The sequence below is a fragment of the Anser cygnoides genome, chromosome 16 (assembly GCF_040182565.1).
Source record: "Anser cygnoides isolate HZ-2024a breed goose chromosome 16, Taihu_goose_T2T_genome, whole genome shotgun sequence".
NCBI classification, from domain to species: domain Eukaryota; kingdom Metazoa; phylum Chordata; class Aves; order Anseriformes; family Anatidae; genus Anser; species Anser cygnoides.
This window is the reverse complement of record NC_089888.1, coordinates 4,878,220-4,905,436: the sequence shown is the minus strand read 5'-3', so window position 1 is coordinate 4,905,436 and position 27,217 is coordinate 4,878,220. Positions and strand designations below refer to the sequence as shown.

At 43.0% G+C, this 27,217-nt stretch overlaps 1 protein-coding gene across 5 annotated transcripts in view; it reads left to right on the top strand.

Annotated features, from left to right (window-relative positions):
• PHACTR3 (phosphatase and actin regulator 3) overlaps positions 1-27,217 on the top strand; it is a 104,763-nt gene that overhangs the window by 71,889 nt on the left and 5,657 nt on the right. For all 5 annotated transcript variants that reach the window (XM_066978199.1, XM_066978198.1, XM_013188936.3 and 2 more), the window contains 2 exons: positions 4,569-4,722; positions 24,603-24,658. In XM_066978199.1, the coding sequence (XP_066834300.1) occupies positions 4,569-4,722; positions 24,603-24,658 (210 nt within the window). The remainder of the gene's footprint in view (positions 1-4,568; positions 4,723-24,602; positions 24,659-27,217) is intronic.

Genomic DNA, 27,217 nt, shown 5'->3' with positions numbered 1-27,217 from the left:
TACTGTAGCCTAACGAATGCTCTAAACATGGGAGCGTGGAACAGAAAATATTGAGCAGTGTAAATTCATTCCTCTGTTGGCACATCAGCTTTTCTAAGGAATCTTAGTGAAGATCTGAACTTATGTTTAAGTCATAGGGACTGTGATCATGCCTGTTTGGGTAGGTACTGCATAATAAGATGACAGAGTTATGCTGAGAAGTCAATGTATCAGTATGCTTTACCCTTTTGGTGACTTATGTACCCCTCGTACCACTACATAAGAACAGCAGCACTTGCAGACATCTCACTGCACCTTTGTTTTCCAATAGCACTGTATTAAATAAGTAGCTCTTTGAAACCTTTCAAAATTAGAAGATGAGACCATAGCTTTGTTTAAAAATAACCTTACTCTCATGTAGCCTAGAGCTGATAACTCGTGCGCAAGGTCTTTCCATCAGTGTGCAGTATTCAGATTTGCCTTTTGCTTGATAGAAAGAACAGTAAACATACAGGAAATTAAATGTCAGGATTCAATTGAATTAAAACAGGAACTTTTGTCAGGAACCTGCAGACCAAGCATGAAAAAGGTGTGAATTTTCAAAGCACTTATTGTTGACCTAGCTGAGCTGTCATAAATTGTGTAACAGGCCACAGCCAAGATCCTGCCTGAGATAGCTTGGTCATGGGACACAGTGGCATTGAAGGTGTCTTACTGACAAAAATAAATGAGGGTATTTGCAGATTCACTTTCCACTGAGATAGTGATCAGGAAGGATTTTGTCTCAGGGTGCTGACAATGGATATGGAGAAAAACTAGTTTGGGGCTTTATTTCCTTCCCCCCCCCCCCCCCCCCCCCCCCCCCCCCCCTTCTTCTTGTTTTGGTTTATTTGTTGATTTTAATTCTGAAACATCAGAAATGGGTTTCTGTAGGAGGTGGAATAACAGAACTGGCCACCAGTGGGCCAGTCAGTATGAAAAAGGACCAACTACCCAGTGTTTCCTGGCATGTCTTCCTGAAGGGGGTAACATCACCTCCCTCCTTTCATTTTGTCCAGCAGGTATTATTTTTCAGGAATTAAACCAATTGGTCAGGCATGGGGAACAGCTCCTTAGACTATCAGATCAGCTTAATCCAGATCTCTTGCATTTTTATTTGGTGAAATACCCTAAAGATTAATCAGTGCACAGTGCATATGGACCATGGGAGTGGCTATAGCATAAGCCTTTTAGAAATCCTAACATCTGGATGAAGTGAGCACAGCTTATCCTGTGGGTTGTATGCTCTCCGGTCCTCTAATACCACAGCAGGATTTGGGTTAAAGTTGAGGTTTTTCAGATATGATTTGTGGTATTAATTTCACAAAGTAGTAGACTTTCTAAGTGTGCAGCGGAGCAGCCTGGGAATAGGCAGAGCCCCGAGGAATAGCTTCATTTTACTTTGTTTCAAGCAAAACATTGCATTATTCCACCTCACTCTGAAATACAAGCCTCTATGGAACACATTGAGCTAGCTTAAGTCAATGGCTCCACAGCAGCTTCAAAAGCTGACTTCCTGCAAAAATGTCCAGTGTTTTATCTGCAAAGCATAAGTTTCAGCTGACCTTCGATGGGATGAGGACAGTAGAAAATGAGCTCTGACCTCATCTGTGCAAATAATCACTGTGACTAGCCCTTGTTCTCCCATAATTCAAAGATCAGACCTAGTATGGCATGGCAGGTAGTTTTATAACACCCTGATGGGAGCAGGCTCATACCTCAGCTGTCACTGACAAATAGGAAAATAACCATTTAGGGCACATCTCAAAAAAATAAAGTAAAATAAAGTGCACATGTAGATCTTCCTTGTTTCCTTCTAAGGAGCTCTGCACAGAGACATTCACATGTGCTGTACGGGGTATACATATTTTGCTTTCAGTGCACCCAAGATGCACTTCAGTGCCTGTAAATCTACTCCACAGCCAGCCAGCACATGGGCAGTATGTCCAGCACATTCTGGAGACATCAGACCTACTGTGCATGTGCAGTCTCTCTGCAACAATCTCCTGACATGACCAAGATCCCCTTACTGTCTGTTTAAAGTTTGCAGGTGAAATTGAGGGCATATTCAGGGATACCTGGGAATCTGCCAGCCCCAAACATGTTTCAGGTTGTTTTCTGAAGGAGTTCTGTTGGTTCGTGTGCTGTACAGGTTGAGCAATGCGAACACCCGTTTTTCTCCCACTCCAGTTCTGGTGGTAGCTTGAAAAAGCTCGACAAAGTCCCAGGCCAGTGGCTCAGTGATCCAATGCTTCTGATGGAGTCATATAATCGTCATTTAGCAGAAGGCCGTGCGTGGCATCAACCAAATAATTTAACTTCTTTTACCCATGTGTTAAATGTATACCTACTGATTCCCAGAGGGCTGTACGGTTTAATTTAATTAATGTTTAAAGCAGATTTTGAAAACATTAGGTAAGGAAGGTGCTAAACAAGAACACAGCTTTCAGACTTTAAGTAGGGTTTTGTCCCAATTACAGCTTCTAAAAAGTTTAATTTTAGAACACTGCAACTGCAAAGAGACTTGCCCGTGCTCACCCTGGGATACCATATCTACTCTGCCCCCAGCCCTCCCAAGATGTATTCGTGGATATAGATTTCTCCCCTCTGTATACAGAAATTCAAGATCAATAGTGATAACAACGTAGGCCCACAGATCCTAAGCAAATAAAACCCCTACATTTGGAAATGAGAATCTATTTAGGATTTAGTTTCTTGCCAACCTCCATAGCATACTGTAAAAAAGTAGACTTCAATCCTATTTCAAATGCCAAATAAAAACACCAAATAAATGTCATTTTCTTTAAAAATGAAGTGACCTTTCCTAGAAAAGGTGAAGCATTAAATTAAACAACAACAAAAAAAACCAGCAGCAACAACAAAAAAACTTACCACCTTTAAAGTAAAAAGAAACCAAACCAAAAAACTATGGTGTAACTGCATTACACACCATGCTCCCAAGACTGAGTAAATGCAAGGATGTACTTGCAGTCCCTGAGTACCGTGAGTACACTGAACCCCACCTGAGTGGTGCCACTCTGCATGGATTGTTTTCAGACTGCTGAAGTCCTGGACTGGACAACAGAAGGGCCAGTACACAGCAGTAGAGGCCATCAGGAGTCTGGTTTAAGTTTGCTTGCCACAGCCTCCCTGTAATATGATTGCTGGAAGACTGCAGCCCTACCGAGATGACTGCAGCTCACTGGTTTTGGTAGCATGTCCCTCTTTTTTCCCCGATCATGAGCAACCCACCCCTCAGCAGATACAGTCTTCACCTCACACTTCCAATCTGCACTTGAGAACGAAGACTAATTTCTTTGAAAGCAGTTAAAGCTTACAACCATTTTATTGTGTCTTTCCAAACACATGGCAAAATGGTTTTTAGAAACTCTGAAGTCCAATTTTCGCTTGCTTAGCATGCTTAAGTCTCAAGAGTTACAGAAGAGAGAGAAAAACATCTGAGCTCAAACACAATTCCCTGCAGTAAGAGTGAAAGGATGCTTCTAATGTCACCAGAGGGGCAGCAGCAAGGACTCAGCATCCAGCACATTAAAGAGCAGTAAACTCCTAATGAAAGCAGCTTCTGCATGTCCTCCTACGAATAATTCTTTTGTAATGGCAATGTTTTAGATCATCTTTCTTCATGGAAAACATGCATTAGCCCATTTTACAATAAGCACGACAGGTCATGCAATCACAATAAATATTTGTATTGCATTGCCCACGTGTCCAATTAACTTGCCATATTCTGCAAATTGCCATAAAACACATCCTTCTCTCTCATTCCTTGGAATATTTTCCCCTACTCTCTTCAGAAGGAAAGGCCCAATGTCAGGAGTAGAGTATTGATTTAAATTTCTGTTATGGCACACTGTCACCTTGGACAGGAAGTAGGTCTAAGCAATGGCTTACATTTAATGTTGTACACAGTGTCTGCTCACAACTCTGATTCGCTACGCCTGAAAAGCACAATGACGTTAAAAAATATATTTTTATATACATATAAAAAAGTACAGTGAGCAAGCAACAACTTTGATTGTTTCAGTTACCACTGCCTGTCGCTGGTTATGCCTGCTGCTCACGCAGAGAAGAAGAGGCATACGTCCTGGCCACCCACCCCAGAGCCATCCCACCCTTCTGCAAAGGAACCACTAAATGATTCAGGAAACAGGGGTTCCTCTGGGCTACAGGGGTGCTCAGAGGGCTGAGGCAAGATGCACAGCCTTTGATTTCTAAACTAGGGATGTGAATCATGTTTCAGCTGCAAACAATTTTCACCTGAGAGCACTGCTTGCTGATAAAGGCAATAAAGATAACAGAGGAGTATGATCCTTCTGCATTTGTAAGCAGTTTTGCATCTGAGCCCTGCTCACAAGCACAACTGTAGCACTGCTCAAACTAGTGTGTAAAACTGCTAACATAAGGACTAACATAATGCTAACAAAGGCTAACATAAAAGTTGCTGTCTCTCTATATTTACCCACTCTTGATACATTTTTCATCTCCAGAAACTGTCTTTCTAATAACTTCCTTTTCAATCCATGCCCCAGGTACTTTGCCAAGAAAATGCAAGAAAGAACTGCTGGCAGTAAAGCTACGAAACAGACCGAGTAAGCAGGAGCTGGAAGACAGGAATATTTTCCCAAGGAGGACAGATGAGGAAAGACAGGAAATCCGGCAGCAAATTGAAATGAAGCTCTCAAAGTAAGTGTATCTAAGAATAGGGACGAACCTCCCTTTCCAATAAAATGGCCTCTGAGTATTGTCAGACGAGAAACTGGCACCCACCCGTGAGCCCATTTCCTGCCGTGAATCACAAACCAACACATCACATTTTCAGCTGTTAATAGGCACATAAAAAATTTAACTGCTTCTTCTGTATGGAATCCCTTGATTTAAATGTAAAACAAGACAGAAGTCACTGACTGGAGGGGATGAAATTCTGCCAGATTTACCTGCAGCTCCATTGATGTAATTAAGATTGTTGAGGTCCTCCAAGAAGGCTAGTGCTTTAACTTCATAATATAGTTATGTGTTGGTTTTGCCTTGTCAGCACCAGCTGAATTTGAGGACAAAGGCAATTTCTATAGCTGCATACTCTTACTTGAAGAAGGGAAAGCTGCTCTGTGGATTGGTGGCTGTATTTCTGCTTTAAGAAGTAACTTCAGCAGCATTGCCTGTGCGTGGGTAAGGTGTTTGTGCAAGCCCAGCTGCGGGGACAGCGGGGATGGTCAGCATGGTCTGGTTTAGATCAGTAACCAGGGCGACAGGGTAGAGCTGTGGGAGAAATAGCATGACTGTGGCAGGCAGCCTAAAGCAAAGATTTATGGTGACTGTGAGGCTCAGACTGCACCATTTGTTTTGTGTGCGTGTGGTTTGTTTTTTTTTTTTCCCCTTGAAGAGCTACATTTGGATATCTGAAAGCATGAATATTTTAGATGAGACAAAGTGGAGTGCTAAATAATGTGTGCTGTGCCTGCCCACACAGGGACAGCGCGCACTGCTTGCCGCCAAAACGCTTGGAATCAAATTGAGAAACATGAACAGAAGTTCATTTTTGAGGCTTATTAAATATTAAATATCTCAAGCCTCTCCTGAAAGAAACATTTATTGATATTTAGGCTAGCTTATTCATGTGTATGCATTTGATTAAACTTTACCTCAGGGGACAGGGAATGAGAGACATGCATATGGATCAAAGCACGAGTCCTTACAGACCAGAGCTTACAGAAGGAAACACACTGCCATCACCACACTTGCCCTCAGCTAGGAAATGAGCTGCTGAACGAATGTAGATGAGAGTTGGGGTAAAGTTCATGATGCCCTGCAATGTTGGAGATGGAGCAATCACCGTCCTCCAGTCTCAGGAGCTCAGGAGAGTTCATTCTGTGTAGCATAGTAGCACTTCACATGCAAAGGAGAACGGCGTGGTGCGAGTGACCGCACAAGACAGAGCAGATGACAGTTCCTGTCACAAAAAATATGTACATCCTCTACAAGTAGAAAATACCACGTACCAATTTATGTTGAGTTCCAAGAGTTACACCCAGAGCCAATTACGGATATGCCACGTTAATAGCCATCATCTTAGGAAAGAAAATAGACCTTGGTCATGGCCTTGCTCATCTAACATTGTGTATTTATTTCACAAAAATATTTCACGCTGCACTTTGACATTGTTAATTCCAGTATTTTGGCTACTTAATTGCTTATGAAATGTCCTCATAGGTCAGGCACCTAATTTTATGTCTCTAAAACGCACAAAAAAAAAAAAAAAGGTTTCCATCCCACTGCATCCTTAAAAAACAGTTGGACCATCACAGCATATTCACTGAGTGAGAAGACTCTCTTATAGCCAGCCAGCCACACCTCATGTTGCTGAAACGCCTGGAAGGTCACCTCTCTCTGCAACACAGCCTGCCTTCACCTAGTGTGAAAGGTCTAATGGAATTGCAGCTTGAGGCTTTATCATTTTCTTTTCATTTCCTATTTAACTTGCTTAATAATGAGCCTGGAGAATTATTTTAAAGGAGTCATAACTCAAGTCAAGTGTCAGTACAAGGATTTTAAAAGGAAGCTACTCTACTGGTGGAAAAAAAGGACTGGCCATCACTAGAAGCCAGGAAATGTACTGTTTATGGATAAATGCAGGAAAGATCTGTCTCTTGCAATCTTACGGAGCAAGCTGGGGTGCAGGCTATTAGTCTCAATGGTAATGTCAAGAGGATGGCTAAAAGCCACCTTTGTTCCAAGGGCTGGAAGACGGGCTTTCATTTAGCTCCTTCCTGCTGGAACATGGCAGGTTCAGCGCATCTTGGGGAACAGACGGTGCAGAGATTGCTGGGATAGCCAGGAATGGCAAAACAGATTGGAAGCAATCTCCCACACAACTTCCAGCACATATGTGCACTGGCAGAGCTCAGCTCTTAACTCATCTACCAGAATAGAACGTGACCATGCAGACAAACTCAGGTGATGGATACATGCAGGAAAATATTTATGCCAGCAAAACCAAGAACGTGTCCAAAAAATAACAACAATAAATCCCAAACCTAAAAATGGGTACTGGTAAAGGCCAAAGAGTCAAGGCACTAAATACATCCCTCTGCAGTTTCTGACTAGTTCTCACCCCCCAAGACCCAGACCACCCCAGAGCCCCCACTCAGAGCACAGCCTGGCAGTAGCATTAAAACATAACCATGCTGGGAAGAATGAAAATCCAGGATGAGATTTTGAGGTCTTCACATTCATTCATTTAATGGTACTTGTGCGGCTTAATCTCTCTGTAGATGTGGCAACTTGGAAGTTTATAGCTAAGCAACACACCACTGAGCACTCAGGTGTGAAGTACTGCCAGGCAGTTGGGACCCAAGAGCTATGTGTGCTCTCTGTACGATTTTGCCATTACCTATGCAGATTAGAGCACATTGCTGCTGTACTGGCAATGCTTTGATAATAGCGATGGGACTTGCCTGCTGAGATATGAATCTACATGTACCATCAGGCTGCAGACCTGTCGTTTTGCACAAGAGAATAATGTACGGGCAGATTAGAGAGTTGTTATTCAATGGCTGTCTGCATAAGAACAGCAAGTAAACAGGCAGTTTGTTTTCAAGATCAATATTTTACAGCTCGTTTGTAGGGATTTGAAAGCCTATAGCGGTCTAGAAAATTGCCTTTCTCACAGCTAACACAGCCTAGCTCTGTAGTCTGGAGGGAAAGCTGTGCTGACGTATATAATGTGCAAAATATACTAAATAACAGTGTCTAAGTAACATAAAAGATGGGGAGACAAAAGAACAGCATTTTCTCAAAACCACCGTATTTTTTTAAGTGGTTCTAGTTGAAATACATTTCAACGGTAGTTGAGAATCTGGCAAGAAAGCCAACTCTGCTATCATGCTCATGAGTGTTTATGCAACCAAAGCTAAAATGCTTATTTTTCTTTACTGTCCAACTCATTCCTTCTAAAAAAGAGCACAAGGAGTTCTATTAAATCTTTTGGGCCAGATTCTACTTTTACAGCAGTGCAAGTCCACTTACTTCAGACTTACTACTGACTGACAGCACTCTGAGTACAGAATCAAGGATTCATTAATGTGCACTGCTGCTTTTCAAAAGCACATTTCCCATCTCCTGCGCTCCCAAGCCAAATTGGTCTACCACTTGTTGCCGTGGAAACATGCACTTCTCCCTCCGCCTCCATCCAAAATGGCAGTATTCCATTTTCCACAGATTTCCCTTTCCAGTCATGTTTTCTCTTACTAATTCATGCATCCCCAGTGCCCCAGGCCCCGGCATGTGCCTGCGATATTCTACTGTGCATTAGACAACGGAGATTTGGATACTCCAGCTCCCAAAAGGTCTTGTTTCCAATTATTATGTGTTCGGAGTGCAGATAATAAGCCCTCAGTGGAATTCAGTGAATTGAGAGCTCTTTGTGTCAAGAGGCAGGAAAGGCATCTGCAAGTACGATTATTTGCAATAACTGCTTTCTGCCTTATAGACTCACTTTGTTCTGGAAGGGGTTTAAGCTGAGACCTGGAGGAGTAGAATAGTTGCTAGACTGAGGAATGACGCAGGAAAAGGGGTTGTTTAATTAAATTCGATATCTGACTGTTTAGAAAGTTCATGTTTGAAGTGCCTGGGTGGCTGATACTTCTTGAGCACGCTTTGTCTAACCACAGTTAAAGACACTCCGTTATTACTTAGTGTTTCAATGAAAACATGAATTCCCGGAAAAGATTATACTTGTAATTTTCACTTCATGTTCTGTTTCACCTCCTTGGATATTTGCATAAGTAGACACGACGCATTAAGCGGCACTTAAAAGATTATGGAGATGGGAATTTTGATACAGCAGTGTGGGCATAAAAGGAGTCGGGCAGGAAGAATGACAGTTTCGTGGACTCTGAGAGGAACCAAAACTCAAGCACCTAAAACTGAGCACAATCATATTGAAAATCCTGGCATGGACAAGCAGATGATGCTGGGGCAAGGTTTCATAGCAATGTAAATTGAAAAAAGCGGTAGCTTTACTCAGTGCTTCACCACATCTGGGCATCTGTAGTTCTAGTGCTGCCCTGAGGTTCTTTGAAAGGCAAATTAGCTTGTCCAGGAACTGCAGATGGAGCTAGATGCAGACCCTGGTCCTGGAGCTCAGCCTCACGTAACAAAGAGTGAAGTTCACAGCGCCTCTGAAGCCAGGACACCAAGCAAACAGCATTTCAGATATGCAACCTAATAGCATAAAGCACGACAGTCCAGCACGGAGCAGTAATAAAGAGAAACGTTATCTACTGTGCCCTGTTCCCAGGAAGAGCAGGTGCAGCGCCATTTCCTCACAGAAACGTCTCAGCACAGCTTTGCTCACTGGAAAGACATCAGTCCTCCAGAGAGAAAGTGGGCTGAATTCACAGGGCTGTGGGGAATATTTCTTCTGAATTTGATCAAAGGGGGAGTGAGGTACAAACTACTAGTAGCCCTAATGCAGAAGGCTATCAAGCAGGCACTGAACTTAGCCCAGTTTAGAGACTGGCCTAAATTCACCCAGAGATTTTTGAGTTATTTTTGTTGTGTATTGTGTTTTGTTTTCTTTTCTTTTAAAACGAAGCCCTGACTGTGCTTAAACGCCTGCTGGCTGGAGTAGAAATTAGGGAACTGCCCCAATTTCAGATCATAATTTCAGACTGGCTGGGAAGACACGGCACAGATTTATTTCAGAGACAGAAGGGCAGGCACAAAGAAGAGATCGTCTGTCACCGCTAATTAGCTGTGTACAGTTTAATACGTCCTCCTCATTTGGCAGGAACCATCCAGGTTACCTTGTCACCGATGCTAAAAATAACCCCAGCGAGCTCAGCGTGGGCGTCTGCAGCAGCCTCGGCTCCTCGCACATGACGGGAGCTATATTTAGAGCTGCACTCCGACTCCGGGGGAGTGCGTGCAAGCTGAGGGAGTCTCCTGCCCTCCCAGCCCTGCGACATCCTGGCAGCAGGCAGGCTGGGGGGATGCTGCTGGAGATTTGCACGGGGATGCTGCTTGTGGCGTGTTTCATGAGGCTGTGCTATTTTATTAACAGCTTGCACAGTGCTCAAAGGCTTTTAGACCTGGTGCTGTGTGAGGATTTGGAATTTTTTTTTCCCCCATGTTTTCCTCTTTTCCATTATGGACTCAGTTTTTCAGGCTACAGAAAAGTATATATATATACTGGGGGGAAGAGGAGTAGAAAGACTGGGAAAAGACTGGGGGAAATGCAAGCAATGGCTGAAATATTTCAGGACTGTTTCCAGGACTTAGACATTCGGATCCCGTAAGCATTAATGTTCCCTGTGTCCTTTCTCAGTCAGGCACTGACACAGCTGGAAATCCTGTTCTGTACCCAGTGACTGGCCTTGCAGTCAAGAGGTGTTTGCTCCCAGAGTTACTCTGAGGCGGTCTTAAAGGATAAAAATCAGGAGGAACGACAAAGCTCAAGTTCTCTTCACGCCTCCAAGCGATGAGTCAGTTTAGCCTCCTGTTTACAGTGCTTTTCAGGTTCAAGGAAGCTGCTGTGCAGCTCAAATGCGTGTGTTAGAAGAGGTTCAAGAATAACTGTACATGACATACCTTAACGACCCTGTCCCTTCTCAGAGCTGAAGAGCTCTTGAGAAAGGTAGCCCTTGTTCCCTTTCATTTATTATACTTGCAAAAATAGAATGAACTTCACCAATGTGAATCCCTGATCAGCAAGTAACAAACCCAGCCCTGTGAGTGTGTGACCATAACAGATCCTCCAGACAGAAACCCTTTAACCAGGGGTGTTTGCTTGCTTCAGTAATGAAGCACAATACACACACAATTAATTACAGAACACCCTATCAGCCCTAGGCAAGAGCTATGATCTGCAGCTGATCCAAAAGAGCAGTTTACTGTATCAGAGCAGCCCACTCACTGCATGCTTGGCAAAAAAATATTTTAAACACAGTAGTTCTTTCATAAAGGGTTGCAACAGTGAGGATTTAGTCCCACGTGTTAGTTTTTGATCTGCACGTTGTGCACGACTTAAAGCTGTTCTCGGTGCAGGTTCGCATCTCTAAGGACTGAGCACGCACCTCCTGTTGAAGACTTTGGGTTCTTGGTGCAGATGTGGTGAAAAAGCATGGCAGAGAGCAGTTAATTCTGCCTGGGGATGAGAAAGTTTCACATGACTGGGTCACTGCCAATAAAAGATTTCCTTCTGGGAAGACCAACTCCTTGTACTGCTCTGTTCTAGTTCCCTGACTCCAGTGCTGGGAATTCACAGTCAAACATGTCTTCCACGGCACTGTGAAGGCAAGGGCAGCAGGTCAGTGCACAGCAGGGAAGGGAAGAGCAGAGCAGCAGGTGTAAACACAGAAGGCAGTATTGAGGGCCTTTTCTGGGACACAGAGTCAATTCCTTGAATTGGTCTTCTAGCATAAGTGGCACATGTAAAACTGGAAATAAATTAAAAAAAACAAAACAGTTCAATGTATTACAAGGGAACTTAGTTATATAAGTAAACTTGCAGGAGAACTGCTAAAGCAAGTGTAATTAAATAAGGAAAAATATTTTTTGAGAAGAAAATAGTGTGTGTTTTGCCCTGCCAAACTGCCTACAAATAGCATCATGTGTTTGGGCTCAGATCCCCTCTCAAAAACTAGGCATCAGCATATGCCTGAAGATCTGGGCCCCAGCCCTGTAAAGTGACAGCCAGTCATGGAACAAAATGGAAATCTGCAGAAAGCCAGTAGCGTTCTGTAATGCTTCAACTTACACTAGATTATCATTCAGGTCCTTAAGCTGGTTTGGATCTGCAATGCAAGTAATTACAGAAAGAAATTGCTTTAATTTAATTTGCAGGGCTTAATCAATAGGGACCAAAGTAGGCTGCTCTGGTTGTCCCAGCCATTCTTGCTGTCCTGTGACAAAAACCTGCCCAGAACAACGTGCTGCAGCAGTTAGGAGTCAGGTGGCAATGCAGGCATTCGTGGTGGCAGCCCTTGCCATTTGGAGGGATGGTCACTGTGAGATTACTTTGGGTTAGGTTTTTGTCTTAACCTGTTCATGAAATTCAGGAAAAATGCTTTTTGCACTTAATGCCAAGCACTTACTGCAATGCAGTTCAAACAGAAGCAAGATGGGCAGTGCGTATCTGAAAGACTGTAAGTTGGTATAAGCAAAATCTAAGCCTGAAGGGGATTTGGCTGCACATTTTTCAGTTTTAATGTACCCAACTTCAGATTTGCCACTTCAAATCATATAAGAACAAAAGAAAAGAGGTTTGCATTGCTCCCCCATCCCCTTTTCTTTCAGACCTAGCCAACTTTATTTGTAGAGTGGATATAAATGAGTTTCGCCATACCTATTGCTGTGAGCTGCTTACGGAATACCCAAGCAGTTAGAATTTACTTCTCACACAAAATTTGTAGTGTTTTTTAGATAGGAAAAGGGAAAAGAAACTTTCTTTAGGTGTGGAATTACATTTGCAAACACATACCTGCAGGGCCTACAGCGAGCACCACAGCAGCAGCAGGTTCTCACTGATTTATGGGGCTGTGCCATCAGGTGAGTTATCTGCACCTTTGCATGAAGAATTCAAGCACATTTTTAGACTTTCTACCAACAACTGGCCAAACCTGTTGGCTCACCAGAAACAATCCAAGGAAGCAGCAGTTAATACATTGATGTTGCTAGCCCCCCAAATATAGTTCCTACCATTTCCTCCTCCTGCAGCTCTGAGCACAACTTCTGTGGCCTCATTCATTCAGGATCTTAATTCCTCCCAGGAACAGAGGCTTGGGCTTGCCACTTTCACAGGGCAAAACTGGGTCAGTATAGCACAGTTTCTACCTTTCTGAAATAATCTTAGGGAAGGCTAGGGGGTGAAAAGTAAAGGAAATAAGTTTTTAGAAAATAGGCAAAGGGAAGGAGAGGAAACAGGTCAGAACAGAAGGTCTCTGGTTTTAATCAAACATTACTTAATAAATATTGTACAGCCATATCAATTATTCAAATGTAGTTCTAGCTAAATCTTTTTGATTTTATTGCCTGTGCCCACCTGGCAAGCTGCGGCTATATAATCAGGTCTTGTGGGGGTTCTCCTGGTGAGGTGGTTTTTATTTTTTTGTATACAACTTGGGGCCTACTTGGGTCAAACAGAGCACTGCAGGTTTCCTTCAGTATCTGTTTTTCAAGACGTTAAATAATCCAAGTGGCCAACACACTTCCTTGACCTCTCCAGACTCAAGACAATTTTTTCCCCTAGAAATCCTTATTTTCTGTCTTTTTCCTGTAGCTGTCATGTCACACATCAAAAGGCTGAAAAGGATGCTCAGTCCTTTATCAATTCATGTTCAAGTATTTACCCAGTGAAGTGAAAAAGAAAACAGATAGCACCCTGTGAGGTTAGGGACCTTCTTCAGCTTCACAGTTGACTATCCAGGCAGCTGGGAAACACACCTAGCACCTTGGTAAACCTGAGTCTTAAATCACATTAGAAACAGGTTTCTTCAGTCCAGTTATTTCAGTGTTGTACAAAGATGTAACAGTTTTGCTTTATTTAAATGGTACAAAGTACTAGTGGGCCAAGACACAAAAAGCAGAATAAAAACACGAGTGCCTCACTGCTGAAAAATAGCCCTCGAAATCAGGACTACATGGCTCACAGATGAGCAGCCACTGCCATTTGCTGGAGATGATTGTATTCATCGAGCAAATCAAAGTCTGAATGAATTAATACTTCATCAGTTTTTCAGCAATAACGTTAAAAAATTAAGAGTGACGATCTGACAGTCTCTCCAGATAGCAGCTGGTCTATTGCAAAGAGACCAGCCTAATTTGAGGGTGTCTGCAAAAGCCATTTTCTGGACAGGCTAAACTACAGCCTTATTACTGTAATTATCACAGGGAGTGGCTACAGTGCTTTCAAATACCACCCAACGGGAAAAACCCTCCTTCTCGAGAAAAGATTAAATAGACCAGTACTAATGTCATAAGGAAAGTTGTATTTAGAGACACCGTGTAATTACCCTTAAAGACTTTAGCCTATACAACAAAAAGGAAAGAGATAACAATGATAGGTGTGTGGAAATAGCAGCCTTCGTGCCAAGGGTGAGTGGGGCAGGAAGGTCGGGGCGGCAGGGACTCATGAGCAGGCTGGGGGCCCTGGGCTCAAAATTCCAGCGACTGCAGGGGAAAAAAAAATTACAACCATGCCAGAAATGCCTAGAAAATCTGCATGAAGGAGGTTGGTTGCACAGAGAGAAGGCCTTTTCTAGCTTTGATAAGGAGTCACTGCCATCTTACGTTGCCCTGCTCTGCTGTATCTAGCAGCCCCTCAGCAGGCAGACAGCAACTCTAAGGAGGTAAAACTGAATCCCTCCCCGAGAACACAGGGAGCCCAAAAGTCTTGTGTCATAGTCTTGCACTTTGACAGTGAAAGACAGTTCATGTTGTACCCCAACAAAACATAGCAGAACTATGAAAACTAAATGCTCAGGTCATGAAATGTGACACAAGTTCTTACATTATATTCAGCTGAGGAACACCTACTTCAAAAGCTCAGAATTTCCTGTCCTGGCTGCATTTTGCCAGCAATATCTGACTGGATTTATACCATCACCACTAAGCACAGGATCCAAAATGGAACTAAAGAGGGTCCCAGAAACTTCGAGGAAGAGCAAACAGAAGATAACGTTTTAAAATTCAAATCCTGTCTGCATTTTCTTGTAAGTTAGCTGGTCTGCAATGCTCAGTGTCATGCTTCGTGGCCTGAAGTGACAAGTCATGCTCCTCACACAGCCCAACTTGAAAGACAAACAAAATCAGTAAAGTACCATTTGCTGCAGGAAGTTGAAACATCCCTGGAGAAGGTCTGCAAGTCTGTGTTTTCAGACAAGATGCTTTGCCGTAACAGGGATAACCTGCTTTGCAGAGCACTGAGAGATACACTGGTGAAATAACAACAAAACTGATGATTATTCCTGTTGTGACCGGAGGACCTGGCCGGGTACCCAGCCACATCTTTGAGCTATCAGTGGAATTTCTCATTACACTCTGCATGCTGATGGCAGGAACAGTCTGCATTGAAAATGAACAGATAACCTCCGATTTTGAAAAACAGGTTAAAATAAAATAAAAGTCAATGTGGTAACAAAATAGGATTTGGAGCGTGTTGTGGGCAAAGGCTGCATGGCTCAGGCCAGCCGTGGTTAATGATAGCAGGACAAGCCATAGGTCTCACTGTGCTGTAATGCTGGGCTAACAATAGCATGCACGAGAGGAACAGAAATGAGTACAACAGATGGTGACACACTGTCTGGAGGCAGGGATATCCCATCCGTTTGGAGATGCTGTGTGGGTGAGTGACAGCAGAGAACTAGAAAGTGCTTGTGTTGCCAGGGAGAGAGTTCCCAGAGAGATCCCTGCCATTTGGTGGCAGGTGTGCACTCACACACACAGTCCCAGGAGGGACTGTCTATCCTGGAAGCATTTGCAATTTTAGGAATCGTCATTTTTTCCCCCCCCCTTTAGGGATTACACAAAGCCAAGACAGCACTGTTTGACTTGATTTACTTCAGTGATTAAGAAAGCTATCCCTCAGCATAAAGCCTGACATTACAACCAGTTTGCACAGCACAACGGCATGCCCCCTCTCCTGTTAGGGCTGGAAGCTGCTGGGTTAGGAGGCTCACCCAGCTCAAAACCACCAGCTCTGGAGTCAACTCTTGCATTAAGCAACACTTTGCAATGGCCAGTACACCTACAGCTCTTTATCTGCTGCTCCACAGGCTTTGTAGATTGCCTAAGAGTCCCTTATATAAAGATACATGTTAGTGAGAGCAGGGAAGTATATTCTGCAGGGCTCGCATTTCTTGGGGAGATTCTCAGCAGCTTGTATCCCTGGCAAGAACGGCCGTTCTCACGTGATTTTGCATTAATTGACAGGGTGGAGGAGAATTTACATATAGTCAGCAGAGGCAGGCTGACAAGTGATGCATACCAACATTTCTTTGTCTACTCTCTGCAAATCCAGCTGTGATTTCTTCCAGTGACCCAAATCCACAGCGGTACATCGCAATCACATCTGTTTATAGTGGCGACTCTTAGTATATAAGTGGACAGTATTGCAGGGTCTTAATACTGGCTGTGCAGCAGCGAACACACTAGCTGAACTCAGGACATTTCGGGATACTTCCACCCATGTACAATCTCTCTACTTGATGCACTCTGAAACGTAGCCTGTGCTACAGTTCAAACTGACACGTCTTCTGTCTTTTTGGCCCCCTGTTCCCGTTCCCTCTGACTGCAGTGACTGAAATTGCATTCCTGGCTGTGTGGGAAGAGGATTCATGAGCCTAGAGATGCCTCATTTCTTACAGGGCTCAGGGATGGCTGGCAATCCAGCCCCAGTCTCTCTGGGGGATATCAAGCAGAGGCATTGTATTAGGCATCATTTATACAGTGAAGTTTAAAAGAAATAATGAAAAAGTGTTTTTTTAAACATACCATTACTCAGTAAGGACCCAGGAGTACATAACTGTCTCGCTAGGAATATCAGAAGGTCTTAATAAAATGGCAGGCCCTACCGCTGGGCTAAGACTTGCTTCTGGTCTGCCAGTGAGCAACTTGCAGGCTCCCTGCTGTTTCTCAAGCAGTTGCTATCAGAGTTGATTTTAGCATCACTTGAGCAGGGACAGATGTCTTTATTTAAAATAATATAAAAACTAATACACACATAATGGGATAGAGCTAAACCCCTAGGATTTATTATCATTCCCTTTGTTTGCTTGTCCTCAAACATCAAACCCACAATGTTCTCAATTTGCCTGAGATATGTAATACTGATTTTTTTTTTTTCCTGGAGGAACACAGGGCTCCAGAGTTTTATTCCTGCTTCAGAGAAAAATATTAAGAAAATGTATTGCTTTGCAACGAAACATTATTCACCATTTTCAGTGACCTGCACAGCGTGACCTAGATCATAGCCAGCATGCGGTTTCAGTCAGAAGACCCTTCAACATATATTTTAATACACACCCTTGAGCCCTCATCAGCCTCCAGCACAGGAGTTGCACTGGGAGACTGCACCGCTTGTGCTGTAATTTGAAGAGCATGTTCTTTCAGCAGTTTTTCTCGCTGAGCTATTTTTAGCCAGAATGTATTCCCCAAACCCGTTCCTTGCCCAGCTGCAAGGCAAGGCTGAAGCAAGAGCGAGTGGTATTGCTGCTCACACTGACACTGCTGTGAAAAGAAATGCTCATCAAACTACAACCTCAGAGCATGTCGCTGGCTGAATAATCAGCTGTACTTTCATCACCTTAATGACTAAATGGTGTAGTTGTGCTGCAAACAGGACAGAGCCACCACCTAGAAGCTCTGTTAAACTGAGCGTGGGGGAGCACGTGGAAGGGAGAGAAGGAATCTCCTGCTCTGAAATAACCACCAGCTATTCCATTTACACCAGAACTTAGCCATGTAGGTTCTTGTTTATTCATAGTTGAGCTGAAAATCCAAACCCATATGTCAGTCCCGGAATGCACCACAACATCCTCTAAGAGTTCTCAACTGCACACTCAAAGAGGTCTGAAAGCAAAAGCTTCCAGAAGGTGATGGGAGGATGCTCAGCATCTTCACCGAGCCTTGCGGCAGGCCTTTGAACTGAGAGACGGGCTTCGTGCTCCAGCTGTGCCCGGCCTTTCTTCCTCACACCTCCAGGAAAACCAACCAAGCCAAAGGTCAAATGCAGCAGGGCTTTCACAGGTGGTGAACAGTGCTTACCATATTGCCTCCTCCAGCTGAATCCTCTCACTTAATTAGACACTGGCTCTGTTGCTGTATTGCAGCCCACACTGTGCTTATCCTTAAGCAACGCCACACAACAGCAAACCTGTCACAAAGATGTGGGTCGCTCAGGGACAAAGGGCGATGGTACCTGGGTCGTGTTACAGCCTCATGCCAGGCAAGCAAGTGGGTTTTATTTTAACTGGAATCCAAACTACTCAGTGCAGGGCTTCTGTCAGAGAAACTGTAATAATAGACACCCGTAATTGCCTGGGAGGTGAGGGCCGACATAATTAACTGAACTCTTGCTGACTTGCAAATCCAGACAGAACTGAAAGCCAAATGAGTAAGATACATAATTAAGATGAGATACATGGCCACTACATTCATCTAGCATCTTGTATTGGGTAACCAAAGGCAGGTTTTTTTTTTTAATATTATTATTAAATTATTCTTATTAAATTATTAAAAAAAAAACATCATGAGGGAAAATAGATGCAAATATCAGTCAATTTTAAACCAGTATAGTTTTGGCATGTAACTTGCAGAATTGACCATACCAACTCACCGTTTTCATAATGCTCTCAAGCCTCCTACTATCAGAGAATAGCAACTACTTTTATCCTGTTATGGGAAATGCTGGCATGACACTCAGCTTACACTTTTTACGTGCTCCAAAACTGCCTTGGGGTGAAAACAAGTTTCTGTTTCAGTGCCTGCCTTCTAATTTTGTACAGAGCAAAGACTGTAAAAGGCAAGTCCCTCCTACCAAGGATTTACTACTACCCGTAATCGTACATTGCAAGCAGTGCTGCACTGCCACGGTTCAGTGTGTGGGTGACTCAAAGCCCTGGCACATATCCTTTTCACAGTCACTTATAGGAAGGATGAAAATAAACTTCTTTTTGAATTGAACACGATGTTCTGATAATAGAGATGCCAATTTAAGAGAAAGAGCCTCTCTCTCCTGACGGGCAGCAGACACAAGCTGCTTCATGAGGTAGTGGCACAGGGCTCTCGCGTTCCTCCGCCCTTTCCTGTTTCCCCACTGGGCTGGAAATCTACTGTGAGAGGGGACCCACCCCCCCGGAGCCTCCCAACTCTTTCTGCAGAAGTACCTGCCACAAGATACAATCAATGTGATTGCTGCCAGCTACAGCTCACTTACTGAAGGCTGGATTGATTGTGCACTTGTCAGTGCAGAGTTCACGGGCACACGCACATGTCCAAGTCCATCCTCCCCCTCCCTTTGTCAAAGATTATCAGATACACATGGCCCTAACTAAAGGCAAGCAGAAGACAGGATTCCAGAGTGTGTTCTTTGGCTTCAGCTATAAATCTAGAAGAAATTCAGTTTTATGACAATTATATCATACAGATACTGTGCAGCAGACACTATCCAGAAGTACATTTGGGAAACAAAGAAACACATGAACACATTTAGGGGACATAAGAAACCTCATGAACCAAGAACACAAGCATTTTGTAGTGGATTCTGCCAAACACTTGCTAGCACATGCTGGACAGCTGAGATCCTGCAAACTAGCAAGAGGAGTTGGACAGGATGGAGTGTTTGAGGTGTCAGAAATCAGCATAACCCCATGTGCACACGGGTGGGCTGCACCTGTTCCCACTTTGTCTTTCATCAGCTGCTTTATGCCCATGCCTGCAAGCACACAGGCAGCGCACCGTGCTGCAGCTTCGCAGAGGTGCAGTTCCCACAACGGACAAAGCAGATATCGCTAAGGTTAACTATGAGGACAGAGAACTTGGCAGAGTCTCCTGCTTGTAAGACATATTGATGCATTGCCCATCTGATAGCAGACCCTGGGATCCAAGCGACACGCAAATCCCCAGACTCCTGGGGATTCAGTCACCTGTAACAGCCCAATGCCATCAACCTTGTGTAACGCTGTTGCTAAGACATTCACTTATTTGAATGTGAAGGAGAATCTGACTGCGTGAAGTAAATATCGATCAGAAACCACAGGCACGTGTGAGAGTTATTGGGCTCAGGAACATGTGACCTTGCTCCAGAGGGGACAAGCAATTAGTGGTTTTCCCCTTGAAAAAGGGTACAGTGCCTGTGCTCACACACATGTCCAGCATGGTAGGGTAATCAGTGGGACCTCAAACCAGACTCTGGCAGGGGAGGGCTGCAGCCCACCCCACCAGACCGGCCAAGAGAGACTTCCCCACCCGTCAGGTTAGTGGGGGCCGTGCTTGTTATCCCCAGGCAGCCTGTTTTCATCGAATCATTTTGCCACGATTAAGCACTGCACATGTACATCAAGGGAAACAGCCAGACACGCACAGATTCATTGTCCCTCTCAGAGCCAGCATGGAGCATTCATGAACCTCACTAGATTTCCATGCGCACACTGTATAGAGAAAACAAGTGTCCTGAGGCCACGTGTGGACTCCCAGCACCTGGGGTACTCTGCCACCAGGAGCACACACGGCCGCACCTGCAGGCTGCTCGCAAGGCCAGCCACAGCTGACTGCACTATCCTGCCACAGCCAGCTCCTCTGCCCTCAGGAGGAGCACTGCACCGAGACATGGGATTAAGCAAGTGTGTACATTTATCCACTTTTCAAGCCCACATAATCCAAGCAATTACTGATGAAAACATTCTGAAAACACCTCCCAGAACACCTTCCAAACTTCAAACAGCTGAAGAACACCTGCTGCTTGAAGCTTTATGTTTGTTTTGCATAGAAAAACAATAACACATAAGCTGTTACTTTTTTGAGCTTCAGAAACAGCTGGTCCCACAAACAACCCGGCACCCCAAACTCATGGAGATGACTTTACCATTCTTTAGAAGAAAATATTCAGAGTTTTGATTCAACACTTCAGTCTAGACTTAGAGTGTTAATGGCACATCTACAGGAAACTTCCCGGACCACATCCAAACACCATTTACAAGGAAATGACATTGGTGCCTCCAGTCCTCCTCAGTTTCCCTGAGGCAGCTGCAGCCACCAGCTGAGGTGGTGCGGATTCACCTTTCCTTACATCTGCTTGTGGCATGCTTTTGTGTAAATCAGGGGGAAAGCAAATTCCTGGAGCTAAGACAAAATGTGGTAATATTGATGACATTTATATTGTATGGTAACTGGACAGAAACAGGACTTGCCTACAGATTACTTCAGAGTTTTCAAGAAAGTTTTCAAGACCATTGCAAAAATGACTGGCTCTATGGAGGCACTCAAAGGAAATGCTTCTGCCTGAGCAGGTAATGCAAACAAACCCCAAACCTAGATCTTACTATCTCTCAAAAACACAACAGCATTAATCAGATGCTCTTCTTAGTAACAGAAAACACATAACTAAATTTAATTCAACTAAAAAGAAACCGCTAGTGTGAAGTGACCAAGGTGGCGCACTACATTAGTGCTCCCAGTGAAGTTTACAGTTACCTCACAGAGATAAAGCCCCAGTAGGGCCAAAAGTCTCCACATGAAAACAACAGAAACTGAAAGCACAGGACTCACCCATCGATGTGAATGACTGTATCCGTATCTGCATCCACAGCTACAGCCACAACAGTGTTGCAGTGGTGGTGGAGCCTCACCTCAGACCCGTGCACAGCTCCTGCCCACAGGGCTGTGAGGCATCCTGGTGCCCGGGCTGGGTGTGGGCTAGGCCCAGGGTGGAGCCCTGCAGCCACCCTCACACAGGTGCAGGCAGGTGTTTTGCTGAACCCAGAGGAAACAAGCCAGCACTTTTCCTCAGAATGGCCTGTGTCTCTGTACTTCAAAATCCTCTCTGTGCACAGTTTGTGGAGATCATGCCACTGGGGGTTCAGCTCTTAGCCTTTATGAAGGCTTCTTTGTGTCCCGTACTTCATCCTCTGGCTGCAGTACAAAGCCTGCTAATAAGATTATTCTGCTGGAGTTTCCCTTTATTTAAGCACAGGAGATTTGGGCATCCCTTCTCTGGAGTCTTAATTTCTCTCAGTACCTGTCTTCCGTCCTGTTCCTCTCAAATGAAGGTGAGAAGAGAGGCAGGATGCCGTTCCCTAGGCCAGGTGGCCCTGAGGCGTGGTGGTTTCCAAAATGGCGCTGCCTCTCCACAGTGCAACTCCTGAGAGGAAGGGCACTGAGCTCATCGCAAGGGGGACGTTCTCTGTTTTTTTCAGTGCTGGGACTTTGCATTTTAACAGTGTGGGGGAAATAAATAAATAAATAAACCTCCAAAACATGGTGCATGGAACACAGGAGATTTCACAGAGCCCCACAGTGCCTGATTTACCACAGTGCAGCCCAGTAGAGATGTAAGGCCCCCTCAGCCGGGTTGTGCTCGCAGCAGCTTCCCCTCAGTGTGGTCAGCAGCCCTTGGCACACACGTCTGGAGTCCTTCGCCTCCACCATCTCTCTCCGTTTCCCTTTTGCTTGTGAGCGCAGCGGTGCTGGCCAGGCCCAGCCGCTGTCCAGCATAGCTGTCATGGCGGAGAAAGCAGACAAAAGGGGTTTTACAGCAAATGGAGGCTTCTTCCGTATAGAAAAAATGGTGTCAGTAGTGTATCCACCTTCTTATTTTATCATGATGCTCGATGTATTTGGTCTTTTCACCCAGCTTCCCTGTTAGAACTTTATTTTTAAGAATAGGCCACTTGTGGTTTTGTGGATATGGTAAAAAAGCTTGAAAGTGTGGTCTACATCTCTGAAAAACTCAAATAAAAATGCAGTGCCCTGTCATGCATATATATTTATATATGTGCATGTGTGTATCTGCACCTTTTGCTTTTGTTGTGGGAAAAACTGAGGGTACGCACAGAAATATGTTATCTCTGTGTACTCACCACGTATTTATCGAAGTCAAAAAGGAAATAGGGTTTTAAATAATTAACATAAATACAGTAACAATATATGCAAAACTATACAGAGCATTCCATAGACATATGTATTCTCATACTTATCATGCTTTAATCATTCTCTGTTAGGCTTTTAATCCCTCAGTTTAAAGGAGGCCTCTGAAATGTAATTTACAGATTCAGGGCGAATCTATAAAACTTACATGGAAGGGTTGTAATTACAAATGGCTTTATAGGCCAGCATGTGATCGGTACATCAGGTGGACATTTCATTTCCAGATAAACTCTCAAAGTTAGTTACTCTTCCCTGTTTTATATTATAAAATGCACATTAATCTATTTCAAACAAAACTTAGTCACAGAGGCATCATTTCTGAGACACAGAGGGAAATGAGTGAGGAGGGAGAAGCAAAGGAGTAACAGGAATTAAAAATATATATTTAAATACTTCAGTAGGGCATTTCAGCATCACTCAGCATTTCAGTTTGGGTTATTGCAAATTCCATTGATGGAGTATCTGGCTCATTATTCTGTAAAGAAGAGACTGAGAGAAAATTCTGAGGTGATACAAAGCGTTAGGTAAGAAGAATGAGCATTAGGCTACAGGTGTTTCCAAGTATAAGAGCTCTCCATCTGTTTTCTGTTGGTGTAAATCTGGTATAGTAGTTGTGATGCATTCGTGTTGCTGAAAATGAGAGCAGAATTTGGCCTTTGCAGTGATCACAAGGAAATTAATTAGAAAAGGATAAGGAGTGGCATTCATATTTTGTGCTGTTGATCTGATAGCATATGAATACAGAGCTGGTGCTAAAGGTATATTTGGTAAGGCTTACAAAACCAGGAGAAATTAGAATTAGACATTTTTACCTGTTCTTTAACAGTCTGATAACAGTTACTTCATTTTTTCATTTCTTGTGTATTTGATAAAATACAGATCTTGCTATAGCATTTATCATTATTCCTTTATTTTCTGTACACAGCAAAGGGTAATTACTGCAACCGTATTTTGCAGTGTGGTCCCTGCTGTGAGTATTTCTTTGTCTCTGTAACTTCAGTCTTTGGCTTGGTAAAACCTGCCACAGAGGAAACGATGAGAATCCCTGATGTTGCCAGAATGCAGGCCAGAAAACATCATAAACTGTTTCTGATCTGTTTGCTGGATTATTACTTTAAAGCTAGCAAATGTAGTGTGTGTGTGTCTGCCTAGGGGAGGGGTTCGATTACCTGAGATTCTCTGCAGATATTAGCAGTGTCTCGTGGGGAAATCTCATTTAGTATGCAGAATAAAATCGCTGTGGCACTGATCATATGATTTGAAGACTCAATCCCGAAGCAGCACTACTGAAAGGGGAGGTGAAACAGCATAAGACACTCTGTTCAGACAGCATGAGGCTGTGAGCAGCACACGAATTTCATACAGCAGGCAGGAGGATAGCTGCTGGATTGGTCTATTAAACGTGTAGTCGGGAAACCACAGGAAAGCTTTATTTCTGGCAAGTCTGCGTTTTGTCAGGATGCATCACTGCTGTTGCTAGAAAAAAAGGAAGCCTGCTGCTGCGTGAGATTAAAAGGTAGAAGCAGTGATAGCTACAGAAGATCATTGTGAAACTCCTTTGATAACCACCTTAAACACCCCCTCGAGAGTGAATTTAACTGTTGGAGGGCACTGGTTCCAACTGACTGGCTGGAAAGTATGGTGAAAAGGATGCACGTTACGAGGAGGCATTCTACCAACAACAGAGCAAACTAGAGGAGAACTTCTCTCTGCATTGCTGACGTTTGGGAAAAATAATACAAGAAAGCATTCTGGTGCTGAGATTCTTGCCTTTTTTTTTTTTTCTCCCCTTGAGTCCTGCAGAAGAATTTTGTATTCCCCCTCTACCCACAAACACAAGGAAAACACCAGCCAGAACTCAGAATACTGCAGACTTTCCAAAGAACAAGCATGGTACAAAATGTGATTTTGGTGTTTTTCCGTAGGCGACTCAGCCAAAGACCTGCTGTTGAAGAGCTAGAAAGAAGAAATATACTTAAACGTGAGTATTTTTTTCTTTTAGTATTTTATACATATTTGTTGAAACCGATGATTACATTTCTAGAACATATTCTTTTATAGAGAAATTCATTCACTGTGATTATTTTGTGTACCTCAAAGTTTTCATGTTTAACATGTCCTGGGTTTCAAGTATTGCAGAAATCAGAACTTACACTTTGATAAAGGCATGCAATTTAGTACAGAAAATAGTACCTCATTCAATTTTCAGTTTTCAAATCATTTATATTGTGAATATACTGTTATGGATATCTGAGAGAGGAGTAGCATGCTAGTGTCACACAGTACAATGAGACTTTGGACTGTCATTTTTCAAGACTGCCATGGTAAACTGTACATTGAATACCACCAAGGCTAGAGTGGAATAGACAAAGCATCCTTGCAGAGTTGTGAGGACATTCCCAAAGACAAGACAAAGTAATATCATCTGAGATATTAGAGTTATTAGAGGGACAATTCCAAGCCTATTACAGATGCTGCTACACAGGAATGTTGCTCAACATCTTTCAAATAAAAGCTTGCAACTCTTTTCCTAAAGTTTCTGACCCAGGCATCAAACAGATGATGCAACCCTTTCCTTAGATGTATTGGGAATTCTCTAAATTAGGTGAAGAAGGGAAAGGGCTTTGGATTTTTCCCTGCTGTGAGTCTCAGACAGGAGAATGGAAGAGGTCATCTGCTTGAAGAAAAAGTGGATTGCTTCTGTTATTTTTATGGTCTATTTAGTGTTGACAGTAAAAACAAGACAAAACCCAACAACAGCAAAACCAGAATGATGTGAAAATGGTTGTCTTCTCATTAAACACAAAACACAAAGTCACATAGAATGTGACTTATGTCATACAAGCAATCCTGCCTTTGGTATTTAATACATATTTAATTATTAATGTGATTGCAATTAAGTAGAAAAAAAGGTTATCTACATTTTGTTACCTACAATTTGCTGTCTCAGAACTTTCTTAGCAGTTCATACAAAAAGCTTATGCTATTGCCATTGAAGTTACTGGGGATTTCATTTCAGTTTTAACAAAAAGAAATTCCATAATCAGCTTATATTTTCAGTACTCCTCCAATGCATACATTGTGCATGGTTAAATTAGATGCATCTGACACATGTGCACAGCTAAATGAGAAACAGGATACATACAGGATACAGTCTCTGAAAATGTAAATGGATGAACTTGGCCTAAATTCACCTGTCATCTACATAAGAGACAAGAAAAAGCATTAACCCAGGATTCTGAAACATGTGGAGCCAGATTTTCAAGAGTCAGTGCCTAAGATCTCCTCTAAAAATCTTTTTTTTTTTTTCTTTTTTCCCCTAAGGAAGGATCTCTGCTGAAAAAAATCTGTTCCTTTATGTTTACTTTTTGAAGTATGCTGCTTACAACCTTAATCTGGGTTAAACTGACAAGCTTGAATAATAAAAAAGTTTGAATACATTCATATAATGAGCTTACAGAGAGATAAAGCAGAAAGAAGATAAAGCAGAATTAAAGATATTTCCTGAATGCCAGCTGAACATACTGGTCTAGATTTGTATCTCATTTAAAGTGCTTCCAACATGGAGCAAATTCATTGACTTCAGTTCAGTTGCTCAGGCTTTATACAGGTTCAGCTGAGATCATAGCCAACTCTATTTATTTACCTCTTTCATTATATAAAAAGCTAAACATCTTGTAAGAGCTAAGGTCATCACTTGTGTCAATAGTAATCTTAAATGGCTGGACAGATACAACAAATCTAGTCTCAGTTTTGAGTGAATCTGGAAATTAGTAAACTCTCCTTTTATTAATAGGGATATAAATCTTCTTATTATGGACTTTAAAAACACCTGGCTTGGGTCTGACGTGCAAAGCTGTAGCAGTATAAATACCCTTCAGTGAAATCACTACAACCTCCTCCAGCTTGTGTTTGTACAGTTGACTCCTAAGTTTCTTAACGTCTTTGATGTTAATAATACACACTGCTAACAGAAGCAACATTACCCCCAAGCTGCTTTAAGGACTAATAATTCACATTTGTATGGCTCCTTCAAAATGGGAAGCTAATTCCAAGTGCCTAAGTGCAACCACTAAGTCATTTTAAAACAAACCTTAATAAAATTGAAATGAGAGCCTGTTCTTATCACCCTCAGGGAGATGGTTCCGAGATAAAAGTAGTACTTAAAAAGAAAATGTAAAGCCAACGCTTTCTTACAATTTTGTTGAACTTCTACTTCCTTTACTTTAACGATACAACATTGCTGGTTTACCACAGAGCATGGCAAACCTATGAACTAAAATCAAGACCCAGGTGTTCACGTGTTCTTCCTGTATTCAGCAGCAAGCTGCCATTCACATTCAAGAAGGCAGCATCTCTTAAATCACGTTGTAAAATCCGCACTTCTTTCTTAACACCAGGAATTGTTTCCATGTCACGCACAGCTAAGAATTCCCTGAATAACTCGCAGAGCAGCGAAATGAATTACAGAACTGCACATGCCACTTCGTAATTGGGAGCTTCTTTCTACTCAGGTTTACAAAGCCAGCCCTCAGTAATG